Source organism: Podarcis vaucheri, assembly GCF_965113315.1.
Source record: "Podarcis vaucheri genome assembly, chromosome: 3".
NCBI lineage: Eukaryota > Metazoa > Chordata > Lepidosauria > Squamata > Lacertidae > Podarcis > Podarcis vaucheri.
The window spans coordinates 66,063,647-66,078,871 of record NC_138761.1 but is presented as its reverse complement, the minus strand read 5'-3'; the positions used below and the strand labels follow the sequence as shown (position 1 = coordinate 66,078,871).

The 15,225-nt window shown below is 41.4% G+C and overlaps 1 protein-coding gene across 2 annotated transcripts in view; it reads right to left on the bottom strand.

Annotated features, from left to right (window-relative positions):
* Window positions 1-3,569: 3,569 nt before the first annotated feature.
* MED23 (mediator complex subunit 23) overlaps window positions 3,570-15,225 on the bottom strand; it is a 41,170-nt gene continuing 29,514 nt past the window's right edge. For both annotated transcript variants that reach the window (XM_082216036.1, XM_082216037.1), the window contains 9 exons: window positions 14,264-14,434; window positions 12,690-12,906; window positions 10,487-10,723; window positions 9,678-9,843; window positions 9,304-9,376; window positions 8,610-8,824; window positions 7,669-7,789; window positions 5,720-5,851; window positions 3,570-4,692 (listed from right to left, as the gene is read on the bottom strand). In XM_082216036.1, the coding sequence (XP_082072162.1) occupies window positions 4,522-4,692; window positions 5,720-5,851; window positions 7,669-7,789; window positions 8,610-8,824; window positions 9,304-9,376; window positions 9,678-9,843; window positions 10,487-10,723; window positions 12,690-12,906; window positions 14,264-14,434 (1,503 nt within the window). In that variant the 3' untranslated portion in view covers window positions 3,570-4,521. The remainder of the gene's footprint in view (window positions 4,693-5,719; window positions 5,852-7,668; window positions 7,790-8,609; window positions 8,825-9,303; window positions 9,377-9,677; window positions 9,844-10,486; window positions 10,724-12,689; window positions 12,907-14,263; window positions 14,435-15,225) is intronic.

Here is a 15,225-nt window from a genome sequence, read left to right as displayed (position 1 = left end):
AGAAGGGCTGTTTCAATTTTACATTGCTGTTCTTAAATTTTTAAGAAGATGGTCGGGTTTTTTGATATAATGCAGACTTATGCTTTGGGGCACTTTCCATCCACGGCCCCATTAATGTCCTAAATCAGGGAGGAATGGGGGACCTCTGGACGCCTGGGCCTAACAAGGCCCACTAGGGGCCCTTATTTGGCCTGCTAGGCTGTTTCACTCAAGCCACGCCCACCTGTCCTGCACCTGACATCATATGACATCAGTTGTGGGGCTGGTAAAGGCAGGGCTTAGATGAAATAGGTTTGCAGCCACCACTGATCAGCTGATCGGTGGTGCCTGCAAAGCCACATACACAGCATTTTCCAAGCATTGACTTTAAACTCATTGACTATAAACCTGAGAAGCGTGCTATAGGGATCTGGCTTGTGGGCCAAGTTTGCCCACCCATCAAAATCAATTGCAGTCCGATATCTGATGCTTAAAAGTGGGAGGAGACTCACAAAGCCTTTCCTAAGTCTTCCTGTGTTTCCTTTTAAGCCCCCATAGTCCTGTTTGAGCCTCCAGAGTCTCAAACATGGGCATAAGGGCTCTCTTAAAGCTTTTGCAGAAGCCGCCTGTGCAAAAGCTGCTTCAAAGGTTGCTTTTGCACAGGGCTTCAAGCTCAGCCGGTGAATGGGGATGAAATTCTGCTGCTTTGGATTAATGTGGAATTAACCCCTATTATCCTGCCCATCAGCTGATGTGGGCCTGTTTTGGGGAGAATGGCCTCATTGCAGAGGTTCCTCACCCTTAGCATAGGGGTATGTGTATGTCTAAGGGGCATATGCAGGGAAAAGATGTCTCTCACCCACACTAGTCTAGAGCAATTTTCTTTTTAAAAAGAATCTGACTATAAATTGCTGAGTGTCCCATTAATGTTAACAGACTCACAGCATGCACCACTAATATTCTTCTGAGAAATATTATGCATTAGCATTTTAATAAGACACCGCAGTGTAATTAAACCAGAGAACTTCGATTTATAAGCTACTGCAGGGCACGTTCAGCCTTTTCAGAGCCTGTTGATGTGATAAATTTTATCAAGTGAAAGCTTGAGGAACCATGATGGCCTAGGTGAAGATTGATAGGGAAACCCGATAAACTGCAATGGCTGATGGCCTTAGGCTATGACAGACTTTTTAAAAAAGGATTTCTACTGCAGAAGTATTATGCCAGAGGACACTTCCTAGCCTGTGGCACAGTTGTGGTGCTTCAGCACAACAGTTGATTTTGGACTTGGTGCTGCTCATGCCTGCAAGTTTATCGTAGTGCCCATATAACATTAACCTCAGAAAAATGCCAATTCAAAATCCCCCCCAATTTAATCTGGATTTACTGTTTTCCACGGGGTGGGGTGGTTCGAGAGAGAGAGAGAGAGAGAGAAAGAGAGAGTTTGTTTGCTTTATCAGATTTTCTGTGGAAATGTTAAATCTGGAGCAAAAGGGAAAATATTGGACAGTCTTTTTGATGAAGACAACATTGCATGGATGCTGCAAAGAACATACATGCATGCATAAGCACCAGAGTCTGCAGTAAGCTTCCCTGCAGAAGTGCCCCTGCATGCATGCCAATGTGCACACCAGAGAAGTGGTTTGCCACCCCACGACTACTTAACAATTGCTGAGGGTCTTGGTGGACCACTTAATGCAACTGCTACAAGCAGCAGAAAAATGATTGTGTTGTGCTAGACGCTGTATGGTTTGTATTGGTATTTTACTGCTGCTTTTATTTATTACATAGTGGACTTTATTGTAGAATTCAAATGGTGACATAGTAAAATACCATATAAGAAATAAAAGCAGCAATAAAAATATAATTAAAAAACCTATATGAATACGTAATATGGTGTACCATCTCCTGGCTGCTTTCTCCAACTAGACTGGTAGTCCAGTAGGCACAAGTCTGGATCTAACCCATAGTTGCCTGTAAGCAATAATGGGCCATGACTGGAGCCCAAACTTCAGCAAATCTCAAAGAAACACAATACAGATCAGATTAGCTAAATCAGCAAATAAGTGTTTTGGGGACCACTGGCATTAAGAACCAGGGTGGGGAACCTGTGGCCTTCCCAGTTATTGTTGGGCTACAACTCCCAATAGCCCTGGCCAGTGGTTGGGAATGATGGGAGTTTGTATTCCAGGACCTCCTGCAGGACCTCCAGTTTCCTCAGTGCTACTTTAGGATGAGACTGGAAATGATACCTTTGCAGTCTTGAAAATGACTTCAAATTGCATTTTGGCAACAGTTGTTGCAGTTTTAGGTTACATACAATGTCAACCTGTCTTCAGTATGAATCCTTCTGAATGACCCGTTTATCATGCACTCATCCTAATTGGCTTGCAAAAAACTTAGTTGGTGGTTTGATTGTAGCCATTCTTTATTGAGCATTCATTCTGATTTCCTTGCCAGATGGTGACAATGAGCATTCGTCCAACATACATCCTGATTTGCTTGCAGTGTGTTTACATGTCTGCATGTTAATGTTTTGTTCCATCTCACATATTTACCAATCGCTTTCCTAAGTGCAAAAAGTCTGATCCCCCTCCCCCAAACTCAAAACAATTTCTTGCATTAGGCCGACAGACTCCTTTAAACTGTGCAAAGCTAAAGTTCCAGTATGTGCTTGAATTATATTCCCACAAAAAAATGGCAGTCTGGAGGTGTCATACAACTGTTAGAAAGGAGTATCCAGCTGTTGCAGGAAAAGGGCTTATTGGGAGAAATTCCTCAATAATCTGTCTCTTAGATATCCATTGCCTCTTGTGCTTCAGATTCAGAGGGGCTGAAAAAATGATGCAGTAATTTTTGGCTTTTTAATTAGATGTTAAGCCAGTAAAGCAGTGTGAAAGCATGGCTTCTGTCTAGAAAAGAACTAGTTTTGCTTTTGAAGTTTTGCCACCTAAATGCCAGCCTACGATAGCCTTCAAAGGGAAGTGTACCGTGTGACCTCTTCCTGCAGCAGCCCAATTGCCAAATTTCTGCAGCAGCTGGAAGTCTAAGAAGTTTAACAGCAAAAGAAAATCCAATTTATTTATCGGCTCGGTGCTTATTGGTAATAGCCTTAACTACATATATATCAGAACTGTTTGGAACAAATTGAAGAGTCAGAGCTGGCTTTGCTGTAATGTTGTCATTGCAGGGGATCACAGCACAGGATCAAACAAGGACCGAGAGCCCCCAAAGGGATTTTTTTTTTTTATAGTTTTGTTCAAGACCCTGGCCCAACTAGGGTCAGAGTTTCAATGATGAAAGAGCCAAAAAGGGAATGTTCTTGGAAGTAGTTGTGATCTAGTGACCTAAACCCTCCCAGCTGCTCACCTGAACCCCAAACTGGGTGGACATATTTGTGAGCAGGTTTAAACTCACCCCTCACTTCCCCTTTTGTTCCAATGGCCAATTAAAGAAGTAACTTTACTGTTCTGAAACAAGGAACACACACTATGTTCCACAGGGAGCTTAAAGTTTAGAAACAGGGACAACCTTCTAATTCCCAGTCTTACAGCACTGGTAAAATGAGTACAGCAGTCAAGCAAAATAGGTCAGTAGTTATAAAAACTATTTTTATTAAACACTTTTTTCATTGTTATGAAATAAGAGCAGTATTTTACAAATCTTATCTTCACGAGCAGTTGAAACATTTTCTGGTTAAAAATCTTTCTACCCCACCAACCTCAATACGCAAAAATAAAACTTGAACAAAAGTAGTATAGTACAAGTCCAAAATAAAATGTAGTTATTACACAAATTCAAAACACAGGTGGCTGATTAAAACCACCACCACCACTTCACATAAATATACTGGTTGTAAACCTGGAGGCCTGCTCATTTGTGATTTGGCTAGACAGTGTTTTAATCACCATATTGTATCCCTGACTGCAGCAGGATTGCTGGCGGAGTAAGACAGCACCAGCTAATTCTGGCACCATGGTCAGAAGTTGTTTGTGTCTGCCTTTTGCACCAGCACTTCAACTAGTTTTCATAGAAAATCCAGCTAGTAGGTTTAATAGACTTGGCTTTAAGCCAACAGGATCTCAGCGGCTTAAGCTTAGCTTATTCTTCCTTATGAGGGTTGCAGCCTTTATATTCGCCCAAGCGTCATCATTTTCCAAAGCTGAAAAAGCACAAAATGTTAACTGTTGCCGGTGTAAACATATCTATGCTACCAAAAACAGAAGTTAACCACTGACAAGAAAAATGAGACATGAGCAAAGAAAACAAGGCCAACAATGGGCAGTGTTGTTGTTTAAAGCAGCTGGGTATTTGTAGAGCCACATTGCTTGCTGAACTTAAGGAGTTCCTTTGATTTGGAAAAGGGCAGCAGCAGCAGCAGCACATATAGAGAATATGTAGGTCCTCCGATGCATTAAAAGGAAGAATGTAATGGGAACTTTCCTGCACCCAGCTCTTCTCAAATGAAATTCATGCTGGGTGCTGCTTCATCTGGGTCCATGTTGGATGTCCTTGGCAGAGACAGTAGTTTAGTGGCTCCCTCTACTGTGTCACTGGCAAGGCCACGTTCACGGGGACCTGGCTAGGCTGAGGTGCTGGAGACACATTGCTTATGGGTTGCTGAGGAACAGTTGCAGACTCCATCTTGCTGATGTGTATGAAGCGCAGGCGAAGCTTCAAAGCAGGCCGCAGGTTGCATATAATCTTTTCAACCTTTAACGAAAGCCAAAGGAAAATAAAAAGTGGTTATAATGCAATAAAGGGCTGGTCCATTTATATATAATGCTATCACCAGCAGTCAGCTAACTTGCGGTAAAGCAAGCCAGCGGAGATTGGCTGGGCCATGGTGAATGCATGGTGCAGATGATCCCAGTAGAAAGCGGAGATTAAAATCGGCTTCTATCAGCTCCATGAGTATGACCTCACTAGGGAGTTTCCCATGGGAAGCTTCACGGTCAGCATATTCTTGAAGGTGCTTGCAAAGAGCGCTTTTGGCATTTTGAAGTGGCAAAGAACAGCTGATCAGCAGGGCTTCAAAGCAGTGCGCAGGGCTCTTTGCAAGCCTGGGTTGTGCATTGAAATCTTGATGTTCATGCAGACTTCAAAGCACCCCATTACCTGATGTTTCCGTAACATCAGGTGACTGATAGGTGATCAGCACTGCCCACCTGCCAAATGTGGCCTGCTGGCTTAAAGTCTAAAATAAAAATTTAAAGGTCTTCATTTAGCTTCACAATGCTTACAGAAGAACACTTGTTAATTGAATCAGGATAACAGATTTCTTTTACATACAGGTTTTAATTGGCTCACTAATGGCAGGATGTCTATTGCAAAAAAATCTGTTTTTTGTGAATGGCCACCGTTAATAACGTAATTAACACCATCTCTACTGTTCTGCATTTCATTTCTCATTTCACTGTTTATAATTCTAACTACCCCCATGTTACTGCATCTGACAAAGAGGACTCAAGATTCTTTATTGGTTTTAAACAGTTTTCATGCTATTTTCGTTGACTCACTTCAAAATTTAAAATAGAAAACATAATTCTAGTATGTAAGATTTCTTAACCGACATTTTCCCATAATACAGAGATATTACTACTACAAAAGATAAAAAAGAAAAACAGAAGAATGAAAGAGAGGGACAATAGAAATAAAGAAAGGAAAGAGAAAATAAAGCAAAAGAAGAGAGACTTGGCAAAAAATACAAAAGAGGAACGTCCGGTTTCCCATCACTTACTTGGTCTTTTACACTGTCTCCAGTAAACATGTACTTCACATGATACAGGAAATCACATATCGGATCCATGTAGTTGAGATGTGTGTTGCATTGGTCCACTTCCAGAAGCATTTCATAAAAAGCTACTCCAATCTATTGCCACACAAACAAAAACTGTACTGAATATGCATGGTATTGGTGAGCTGAGGATGGCGAGCAGTGCAAGCAGGGGCAAAAGCCTACGGTTCAGTGGTTCTCAAACTTTTTTCTCTGGGTCAAGCTTTCAGAATAAAAATTTGCTCGCAACAAACCTAAAAATTTTCATGGATAAAAAATTCATTGGAAAACAAAAAGAAACAAATAGCAGTGCTAGATTTGTAACACGTCTACTTTATAATAGGTAAAGGACCCCTGGGTGGTTAAGTCCAGTCAAAGGCGACTATGGGGTGCGGCACTCTTTCACTTTCAGGCCAAGGGAGCCAGCATTTCTAAACCGCTTCTGGCGCAACAGAACACTGTGACAGAAACCAGAGCGCATGGAAACAGTTTACCTTCCTGCCGGAGTGGTACCTATTTATCTACTTGCACTGGTGTGCTTTCAAACTGCTAGGTTGGCAGGAGCTGGGACAGAGCAACAGGAGCTCACCCCATCGTGGCAAGCCCAAGAAGCTCAATGGTTTAGACCACAGCGCCACCCACATCCCCACTTTATACTTTTTGGATGCCCCATGATCATATTATAAACAATGTAGCTATGTAAGAACGTGAATCATTCCCAAAATATAATACTGATTGTCCTTGAATCTTCCCACCACAGTGGCGCCTGACACTCTTTGAGAACCACTGTAGATCTTGTAAAAGTTTATTAAAAACAACAGATCACATTCTTTCAATTTACAATAAAGTGGTCTGAATCTTGCATATAGATATACTACTGAAGCATTCTGCAAAAGGACTAAGCTTTGACGATGAGAGGTAATGGGATAGATAACTGTATATAGTTTAGTGGATATGTGTTTGCCGGATCCACTGGTGTTCTGTGGTCTGCCAAAGAACCACAAGGACATTTCTGGTGGACATTTTTTAAAATTATCTTTATCTAAATTTGGGACTTCTTTTATTTAAGATGAACTCATCAATCCATAGCCATATGGGGGTTTCAGAGCTGGCAAATGAAAATTGGTGGCGCCATGGCAGTAACCCTCACTTCTAGGAGAAGAACTCAGGAATTTTTATTCTTCAAAGATGACAGGAAAAATAGCAGAGAAAAAGCTAATTATGCACTTTTCATATCTCTTGCTCTGCCTGGCTTACTACAGAAAGCAGAGTTTAAAAGGCACAGATGTTCCTTCCTGTCTTCAAAGACAGAGCTTGAAGTCAGCTTTGTTTAGCTACTTATGGCATAAGCATAATTAATTTTAGGACACTGAAAATGTCCTGGAGAGTTTATTTTAAAACTCCTTTATTGTGCTTGAAGAGACAAGCTGATGAATACTGTAATTTGCTTTCTGCTGTGATTGAATGCAAAGTCCATATAATTTGAGGCTGTGCCTGTGGTGATTTCGGGAGAACTGGGCTCTGTTTCTTTCAACAAACTGACAAAAGCAAATGGGCAGCAAAGAAAAGGAAAATACCCAAAAGATTTTGTAAGATATTATACAAAATTATATAATTATGTGATATATGTTCTCTTGCACCTATGACTGTGGCAGGGATATATTAAACCTCCAACTAACTTGCTTCACTGCAAATGTTATATTGGAAGTCCTCCAAAGAGGATGGAGGAATAAACACAATGAAAGATATACAAATTATCTCTTTGTTGAACTAATTTTGTTGGAAGGATCGGAGAGCAAGGTTAATGTTTGCATGGAAAGCCTCACCAGAAAGGCAGTATTTAGCAAAGTCCAAAAGCTTGCTTTCTTACTCTTCTGATGAACACTGCAGCAATTTCTCTTGATCTCACATACCTCTAGCATGCATCTTGTCCTCTCCTGCTGGAACCGCTGTAGGAATGGACCAACCAGGTGATACACGTAGAGTAACTGAAATTCCGTCTTTACTACTGGTATCAATACTTCAGTGAGAAACCTGTAATATTTTAGAAATTATATTAAGTTAGTGCTTTTATTAGCCTTTTGTTTTATATTTTTCTGAAATTTACCAAATTCGGTTAAGAGGCAAGTGCCACTAATAACATTAAGATGCATACAATCAAATATTCTGACACACACTTAACAGAGGACATTTACCTAACAGCTATGTCTTATGGCTATATGTGGGCTTTATATACAAGCAGCACATTTTTATTTGGCTGAAAATAATATTCAGAGATCATATAGAGTATGCCTGTCATGGCGGGAGTCAGGTCAGCAAAGAAGGAAGCATATCTTTGTTGTCAGTGAAGTTAACTCTTTACTCAAGGAACTGAACATACTTGTTCTCAGCAACACTCCCCAGTAGGTCTTGCTCCTATGAAGCAGTTGCCAGGACTGAAGGTCCCTGCTTTCACCATCTCTAAGGCTCCTCCTCTGGTATTTCCCAAGCAGTCTCAAACTGTGTCTGGGCACCTCTGTTCTGCCCTTCTCATTACTTTGCAAGTTCTTGGAGACCAGGTGAGAGGGGAGCTTGTTGCAGCAGAAGAGGGAGACACTGTGTTCTTCAACAGTCCCTTGACGCCCCCTCCTGCTCCAGCCTCAGAGTCTGAGCTGCTTCCTGTCCCGGGCTCTTCCTGCTCACTAAACCCTGTTGTCCCTTCAGCATCTGAAACCTCCCCCCTCCAATCCATTCCCTCCGACTGCTCCTCTGTGTCCCACCATCAATCCTCTGGCTCTGAGCCTTCCTCCTCTGGGGTTTCCCCAGCTGGTGCCTCCCACCACTCCTCTTCATCCAGCCAATCCATGACACCTACTTTGGAATGAGGGAAAGTTGGCCAATGCTTGAATGGTGCCAGACCGCATGTGCCAATGCCAGAGTGTAGCTACAGCACATCTCGGAGTAAGACTGATGGCAAGCTGTGAAGTCAAACAGCTGGAATGGGTAACCAACCCATTCGGTCTCCGAAGTCAAGCTAGGACTGTTGATAACACTCACAATCCGTTCGTGAAGGACAATCCAGTAGGGCTCCTGGGAAAAGAGAGCCAAAGCCACTTCAAATCATCAGGACATTGTGGCCCAATTCTAATGTTTTAGGAGCAACGTGATTGCCACTCTCTTCTGGCTCCACCCTACACCACATTGTTGTAGCATGGGAATGTAAAAAAAACAAGCCCATGTGTGGAGAACCATGTTTGCATCAAATGGCAACTTAAGTTACTGCTGCAGGAAACTGAGTTTTAATAACAAACACTTAAGAGTTCTTAAAATAGCAACCCCAAGCAATTTCTACACTGCTCAAGGTGTCAAATTTTCTGAATTGCTTCAGATGCACCATACTCGGTCTTTGATTCTTCACATCCAAATTCCGTTGAACAAACTTGCAGTCAAAACTAAGAAAAATGAAGAACGCTACCCTAACTTCCGTATTATACTTCTTGTACAGGCGTTGATGTTTTAGCATGCTTTCTCTTCACTTAAATCAGAATTCAGAATGCAAGATGACTTACAGGTAACGCAGTGATGATGAGTCCAATTGCGTTCATCCAAGCTGTGATATTGTCCCTGGGCACTAAAGGCTGACTATAAGAAACGAAGGGGGAGAGAGACACATGACTCTTTTATTTAATATTTTGGCAAAGGCACTTTAAAGGAACTGATACACTGAAATCAACTAAATATGGTTAGCTCAGTTGGTTAGCGTGTGATGCTGATAACGCTAAGGCTGCAGACTAGACAATCCTCAGGGTTCCTTCCAGCTCCCCAATTCTGTGATTTGGTTCCTGGGAATCTTTCCATTTTGACAGATAATAGACAATATTTTGCAATATGTTAACTTCACAACAGTGTCCCCCACCCCCACCTTTCAGAAAGTTTCACATACCTTTTCAGCACAACATTGAGGAGGGCATTGCCCACATCCTTTCCTGGCACAGTCAATGCCATGAGTTCGACACAGGTAACATGGAGAGCGTGGGCAGCTGGGTTGGGAAATTCATTGAACCTCCAGTCACAGTTTGGGAATGGGCTAGAGGATTTGCCAGCCATCGGTGACAGCGATTAAGGTAAATGAACGGTTATAGAAACTAGGAAGCAGCCATTAGAACAAGAAGTTAGCATCCTATCAGGAGCATCACAGTTACAGAGTATGATGCGTTGTACACTTTGTGTTTTCCACCAAATAATGCAATGCAGTGTATTAGAAATTCTGAGCCGGTTTCCCCAGTTCAAGGGACTAAAGGTGGTTTGTTAAGAAAATGACTGGTCCTGTGATCTTTTGGATTTACAATTTTTACTTAGGCTGAAATTCCAAGTGTGCTTATTTATTTAACAAAATTTATGTACTGCTTGGTTGTAAAGAAAACATTAAGTGGTTTACAAGAAATATTAAAATTGTCAATTGAGCAAAGGAAAATAAATAGAAATAAACCAGTCTGGCTCAATTCAGTAGGGTTTACTTCTGATGAACCTGCCAATGCTTAGGATGATAGCCACACATATTTAACACACGAAAAGAGTTAAAAACTTGCATGTTCTACTTATTTTGCAGTAGTAATTTGATAAAAATGTGTAAGTGGCCGAAGCACGAGAAAATGGCACCAGAGCATAGCCATTTACCAATTCATTATAATGAGAATAGTTCTTTGGATGCAGCCTGATATTTCACATTTTTTCCATATAAAAAAAGGATATTGTCAACCAGTCTTGCAATCAATTTGCAATAATAAATATCTTCAGGAATCCACAGGTTATCTTCTCGTGCATTCATACCACATTTGAGGTAAGTATCACTTAAGCACCACCCTTGTGGCCGATTGTCTTTGAGGGAGCCGATGATGGCATGGACGAGCTTTCGTTTGAGGTTCATCCTCTCCCGGAGGTGCCCTTCATAGTAGTGAAGAGTGTTGTATAGGTAGGTCACTGGACGATCTGCCAAGAGGAGAAATGTTATAAAACTAAACCTTCATTCAGGCAATCCAAGTTCTGTTCCAATAAATCTGGGATTTGTACCAAATATAAATAATGCACTCTGATCATCTCTCTGTTTGGGGGAAATTTAGCCTGCAATTTTTGCTATCTTGTATACTTTACTTCGCTCATTGCAGGAACTTCAAAGATTTCAACTTGTTTTGCCCACACACTTTCAAGAATATGTATACAACCGCAAGGACTAACTTGCAGTTTTCATAATAGAAGCTGAGATTTGTACGAAGCTAAATTGTGCAGCCAGCATCACAGAATGCATTTTTTTCCCACTCTCGCTGAATCGCTGTATGTACATGTAGCCATGCTTGTAGCTTTAAGAATCAAAGGCAGAAGTTCAAATGAGTAGTAGTACCTGTTGCCTCTTTAATTAACCCTAGATTGTGAAAAACCAGAGAAAATCTCAAGCTAGGCTCACGTTAGAAATAAATTTTGTGTGCTCATTCTCTTTATGGGATAATAAATCACATCTTTTAATGATAATCTCTGTGGTAACCCTAATACCCCTCTAAGTAGCAGCTCTGGCTAAAACATTTCTTCCCCATTTTTTCTAAAGTGTGCAACATTGGCACTGGTAACTCAAATACTTCTCCAAACCCAGAGAATAATATTTGGGTGTTTGGAATTGGAAAGAGCATGTAATAGTGACCAAAACGTGGAATAAGGTCATCCTAGAGGACAATTCTGCAAATACTTTACAGTGACAACAATGGATTAAAGGCCTTAAATTAGACAAACATCAATATACATTAATCACATTGGAAAGAATTGCTAGTCTCTGGCTTTTCCAGATTACTATAACAGGATATGCTCATCATCAGTGACAATAAAGAACAGTCTCAAAATATGCTTCATAGTGATTTGAGCAAGATTCTAAGCAGGAGTGTTTAAATGCTTATATGGTAATGTATGAGGTTTCCTAAAGCAATCTATATAGCAACAAGCACACCAAAAAAGGGGAAATCTGGTAGTGTCAAAATCTGAAAAATTCTGTTCATTTTCCATGCCCCTTTAGTTCATAAAATGCTTAAAAAAACCAACGAGGCAAAAAACCCAAACAGTTTCACATGCAGAGTAAATACAAATGCCAACATAATCTATTTTGCATTTATCTCAAATTTAAGCTGTTTGATCACATAATTTGGATTTATTTTTAAGCCACGAGGGATTAATACCTTTTTCTTAATCCTTGTTCTCAAAAAGGGAGGGAAGTTATGTGTGGCTGTTATTAGCGGTCTACTCAGCATGGTGACTATTACAATTCATGTTGTCCCTCATTACTGAACTACTAATCTTTATGGCTTCTCCTCAGCTTTTGAAGTAATTGGAAACATCAACAATCCAGTCTCATACTTCTCTCCCCAGCTATTTCAAAAGACAACCACCCCAATTAGCTCTTTCCTGCAACCTCATGAGCTTTGATGCATGCATGGCGTTTGACTACATACAAAGGCTTGCACTTTGCTTCAATATGCTTGCCGGGGCGGGGCGGGGGGGGGGACTCAGCATGCATACATCTGCTTTGTAACATGCAGAATTTTTCCAACACTAAACATCAACACGGACAGAACTTAACATCTGCACATATGTGCCTGCAGTTTTGGCTCAGCCAAACGTGGATGCTATCATACCAGGTCGGCTGCCATTTTTCAAACATATATTGACACAGACTTTTAAAGAGGCCTGCAGTTTCCATAGTCTTCCTAGGAGCATGGGTCCCCCCACCACCAGCAAGTCTGACGAAGCCATACGCAATTACTCCTTTACTATGCTGGTGAGACAAGCAAAATTAGCACAGCTGGAACAAGACTCAGACAGAAACAACGCTTCATTGGTGATATTGTTTATCATCCACTCAGTTTACAAAGTAATTCAGGTATTTACAGAAAAAAAGGGGGGGGGAGAAACTTACCATGGAATTTGTATAAGCCTCCTAGATGATCTAGTAAAGTCTCCAGTGATTTGGACACCGGAAGGAGTTCCAGAAATCTGTGAATCACAATGTCAAATACTGGCAGGAAACGGAGACACACGTTTCCAAAGTATATCGGCAAGTACTGGGGCTGGATTTGTACTGGAGGGTTGACTTGCTCTGCTAACCCTTCAAAATATAACTTTTCAGGATACCTCTGTGGAGGGAAAAGTTTTTAAAATATTAATTTATCTGCCTTGCTTTGGTAATATTCCAAACCTAATATTTTATTCTCTAAATGTTCTGAATGCAGATCCCCCCCCCTGCTACAATCCTGTTGTGCACTTGAAAAGCAATGGTGCTTTACATTCATACCTCACTGCAAAATCTCTAGCACAAACTGAGCTCTGTAATTAGAAACACAGGCAGCAAATCATAGAAGGACTTTTAAAGATTTCTAACCTTAGGTGGGGTGCTGCTGCTAAGAAAATGAATAGGCATGTTTTTGCCACTGGGGAAGTGGTTTTTGAAGCAGTGAGATGAAAGCAGGTAAGCCTTAGGGTGATTTCAGCCTCAAAGCCCACATCTCAGGCAGTTCACTGTGGCTGGGTATATCTACACATGCAGGAAACAAAAGTCCTGATGTGTTCTAGGTGGTAAGGCTTGGCCTAGCATCCCCAACTCCCCTAATATTCCCCAGCATCGAAGTGGTTTTGTGTGTGTCTTTGCCTGTAAGATCTGCCTGTTATCGAACTATACTCCCAGTTCAAATGTGAAATACTGCCAGCCTTTCTCAGACATAAGAAAACTAATCTTGGTATTAAGCAAATTGCAGTTGCTAGCATTTGTCCAGTGGTGAAGTCAAACTGCTGCATTAGCAGCACTGAAGTGACCTCCAGCCTGGGCAGTGTGCATGGAGGTCCTAGGCTAATGTGGACCAAAGGAAAACAGAGCAATACGTTTGGTACCAGCTTGGCTGCAGGAGTTGCCATAAGGAGGGACTCCCCTCTGGATCTGTGTATGGTTTGCTCCTTAACCCTTTCTTCTCTCAAAGGTATCTTGCAAAGCAGAAGATGTTTAGAATCAGAGTTTCCTTCTCCTAGATGGGCTACCTTTCCAGGTTGATGAGCCCCATCTGCCCCTCATGCCCCTCTACAGCATGTGCAGAAACCACCTTCTCAACCATTAGGCTCCGGTTAGTCCCGTCCGCTCAATCCGTTGGAGCCTGTCTTTGTCCCTAAAGCACCCAGAGTTTGAGACCCATCAGCTACCCTCACCTGGTATAACCAGCCAGTCTAAGCCATTCCCTGGGTGTGGCTGCTGTTGCATGTTGACAGCTTTTAGCAGCCCTAGGTGAGTGCTGAGCGCAGGGTGGGGACCAAAGGTGGACAAACTACCTCAGAAGTAGCATGACATGCCCCCCACCAGAGGCACTACCCCCTCCCCTAGGACCCCATACACCCCTAGCAATTTGCAGTAATAAACAAATAAATGCCTTGAGAAACAAGGTGTAAAGTTAGAAACAATATTCAAACTTTACGTATTTCACCACTAAGTAAAGTAACCGAAAGTACCTTGTGGTAGGACATGTGTTTCGTATGCCAGTCATTCTGCAGCCAATGCTCTGGGGAGTTGTCTTTCACAAATTCACTCACTCGGTTTCGGAAATCATTAGGTTTAAGTAAGAGCAACTGAATGATGAAGTAGCACACTTGGGCTTCGTTGCCCTCATGACTGCGCATTGCCTGGAATGGAGAGGATAAAAAGCATCTAAGAGGACAGCAAAATACTACAAATTAAATATTTGTGGCTCACGGAGGGAAATAAATAAATTTGTGAGTCAAATCTGTAGCACATGAGCCAGAGATGTTTGGAGAGAGCCACACTGTGCATATGCGTTTCTATGCTAATGCTAGACGCCTCCATGCCAAGATGAGCAAGTTGGAATGGTTGGTTTTAAAGGAGTGCATGGATATCTATTTATCTCACACAATTTGTGCATTGTTTGACTGTTAAAAACCTCTAAGCAGTTTACAAAAATATAAAACGAAACTTTGAAACTATCAATAAAAACAGTTAAAAACAGATATTTAACAATATTCAGAAGATGATTAAAATCAGCACTAGCTAAAAAGAAAACACATGTAAGATATATAGTGGGCATGACAGAGACGACCAAAGAGACAATTGTATCTTCTTTGCATCTGTCGTCACTGTGGAAAATGTGGGGTTGATCCTTGTGCCTGAATGTACTTTCTCAGAGTGTCTGAGGAGCTGAGGGAAACAGTTGTAAAAATATGAACAAATCACTGGGTCCAGGTAGCATCCACTAGACTACTTAAAGAACTCAAATGTGAAATTACTAATTTTCTAACAAAAAATGCAACTTGCCCCTACAACCAGCTTTTTAAATTGTTCATAAATGACCTAGTTAGGAGTGAGCAGTGAGGTGCTATGTATCATAATCGTTCAGTGTGGTAAAAACAAAAAGGAATTGTGAAGAACTCCCCAGAATCTCACTAACTTAGGACTATTA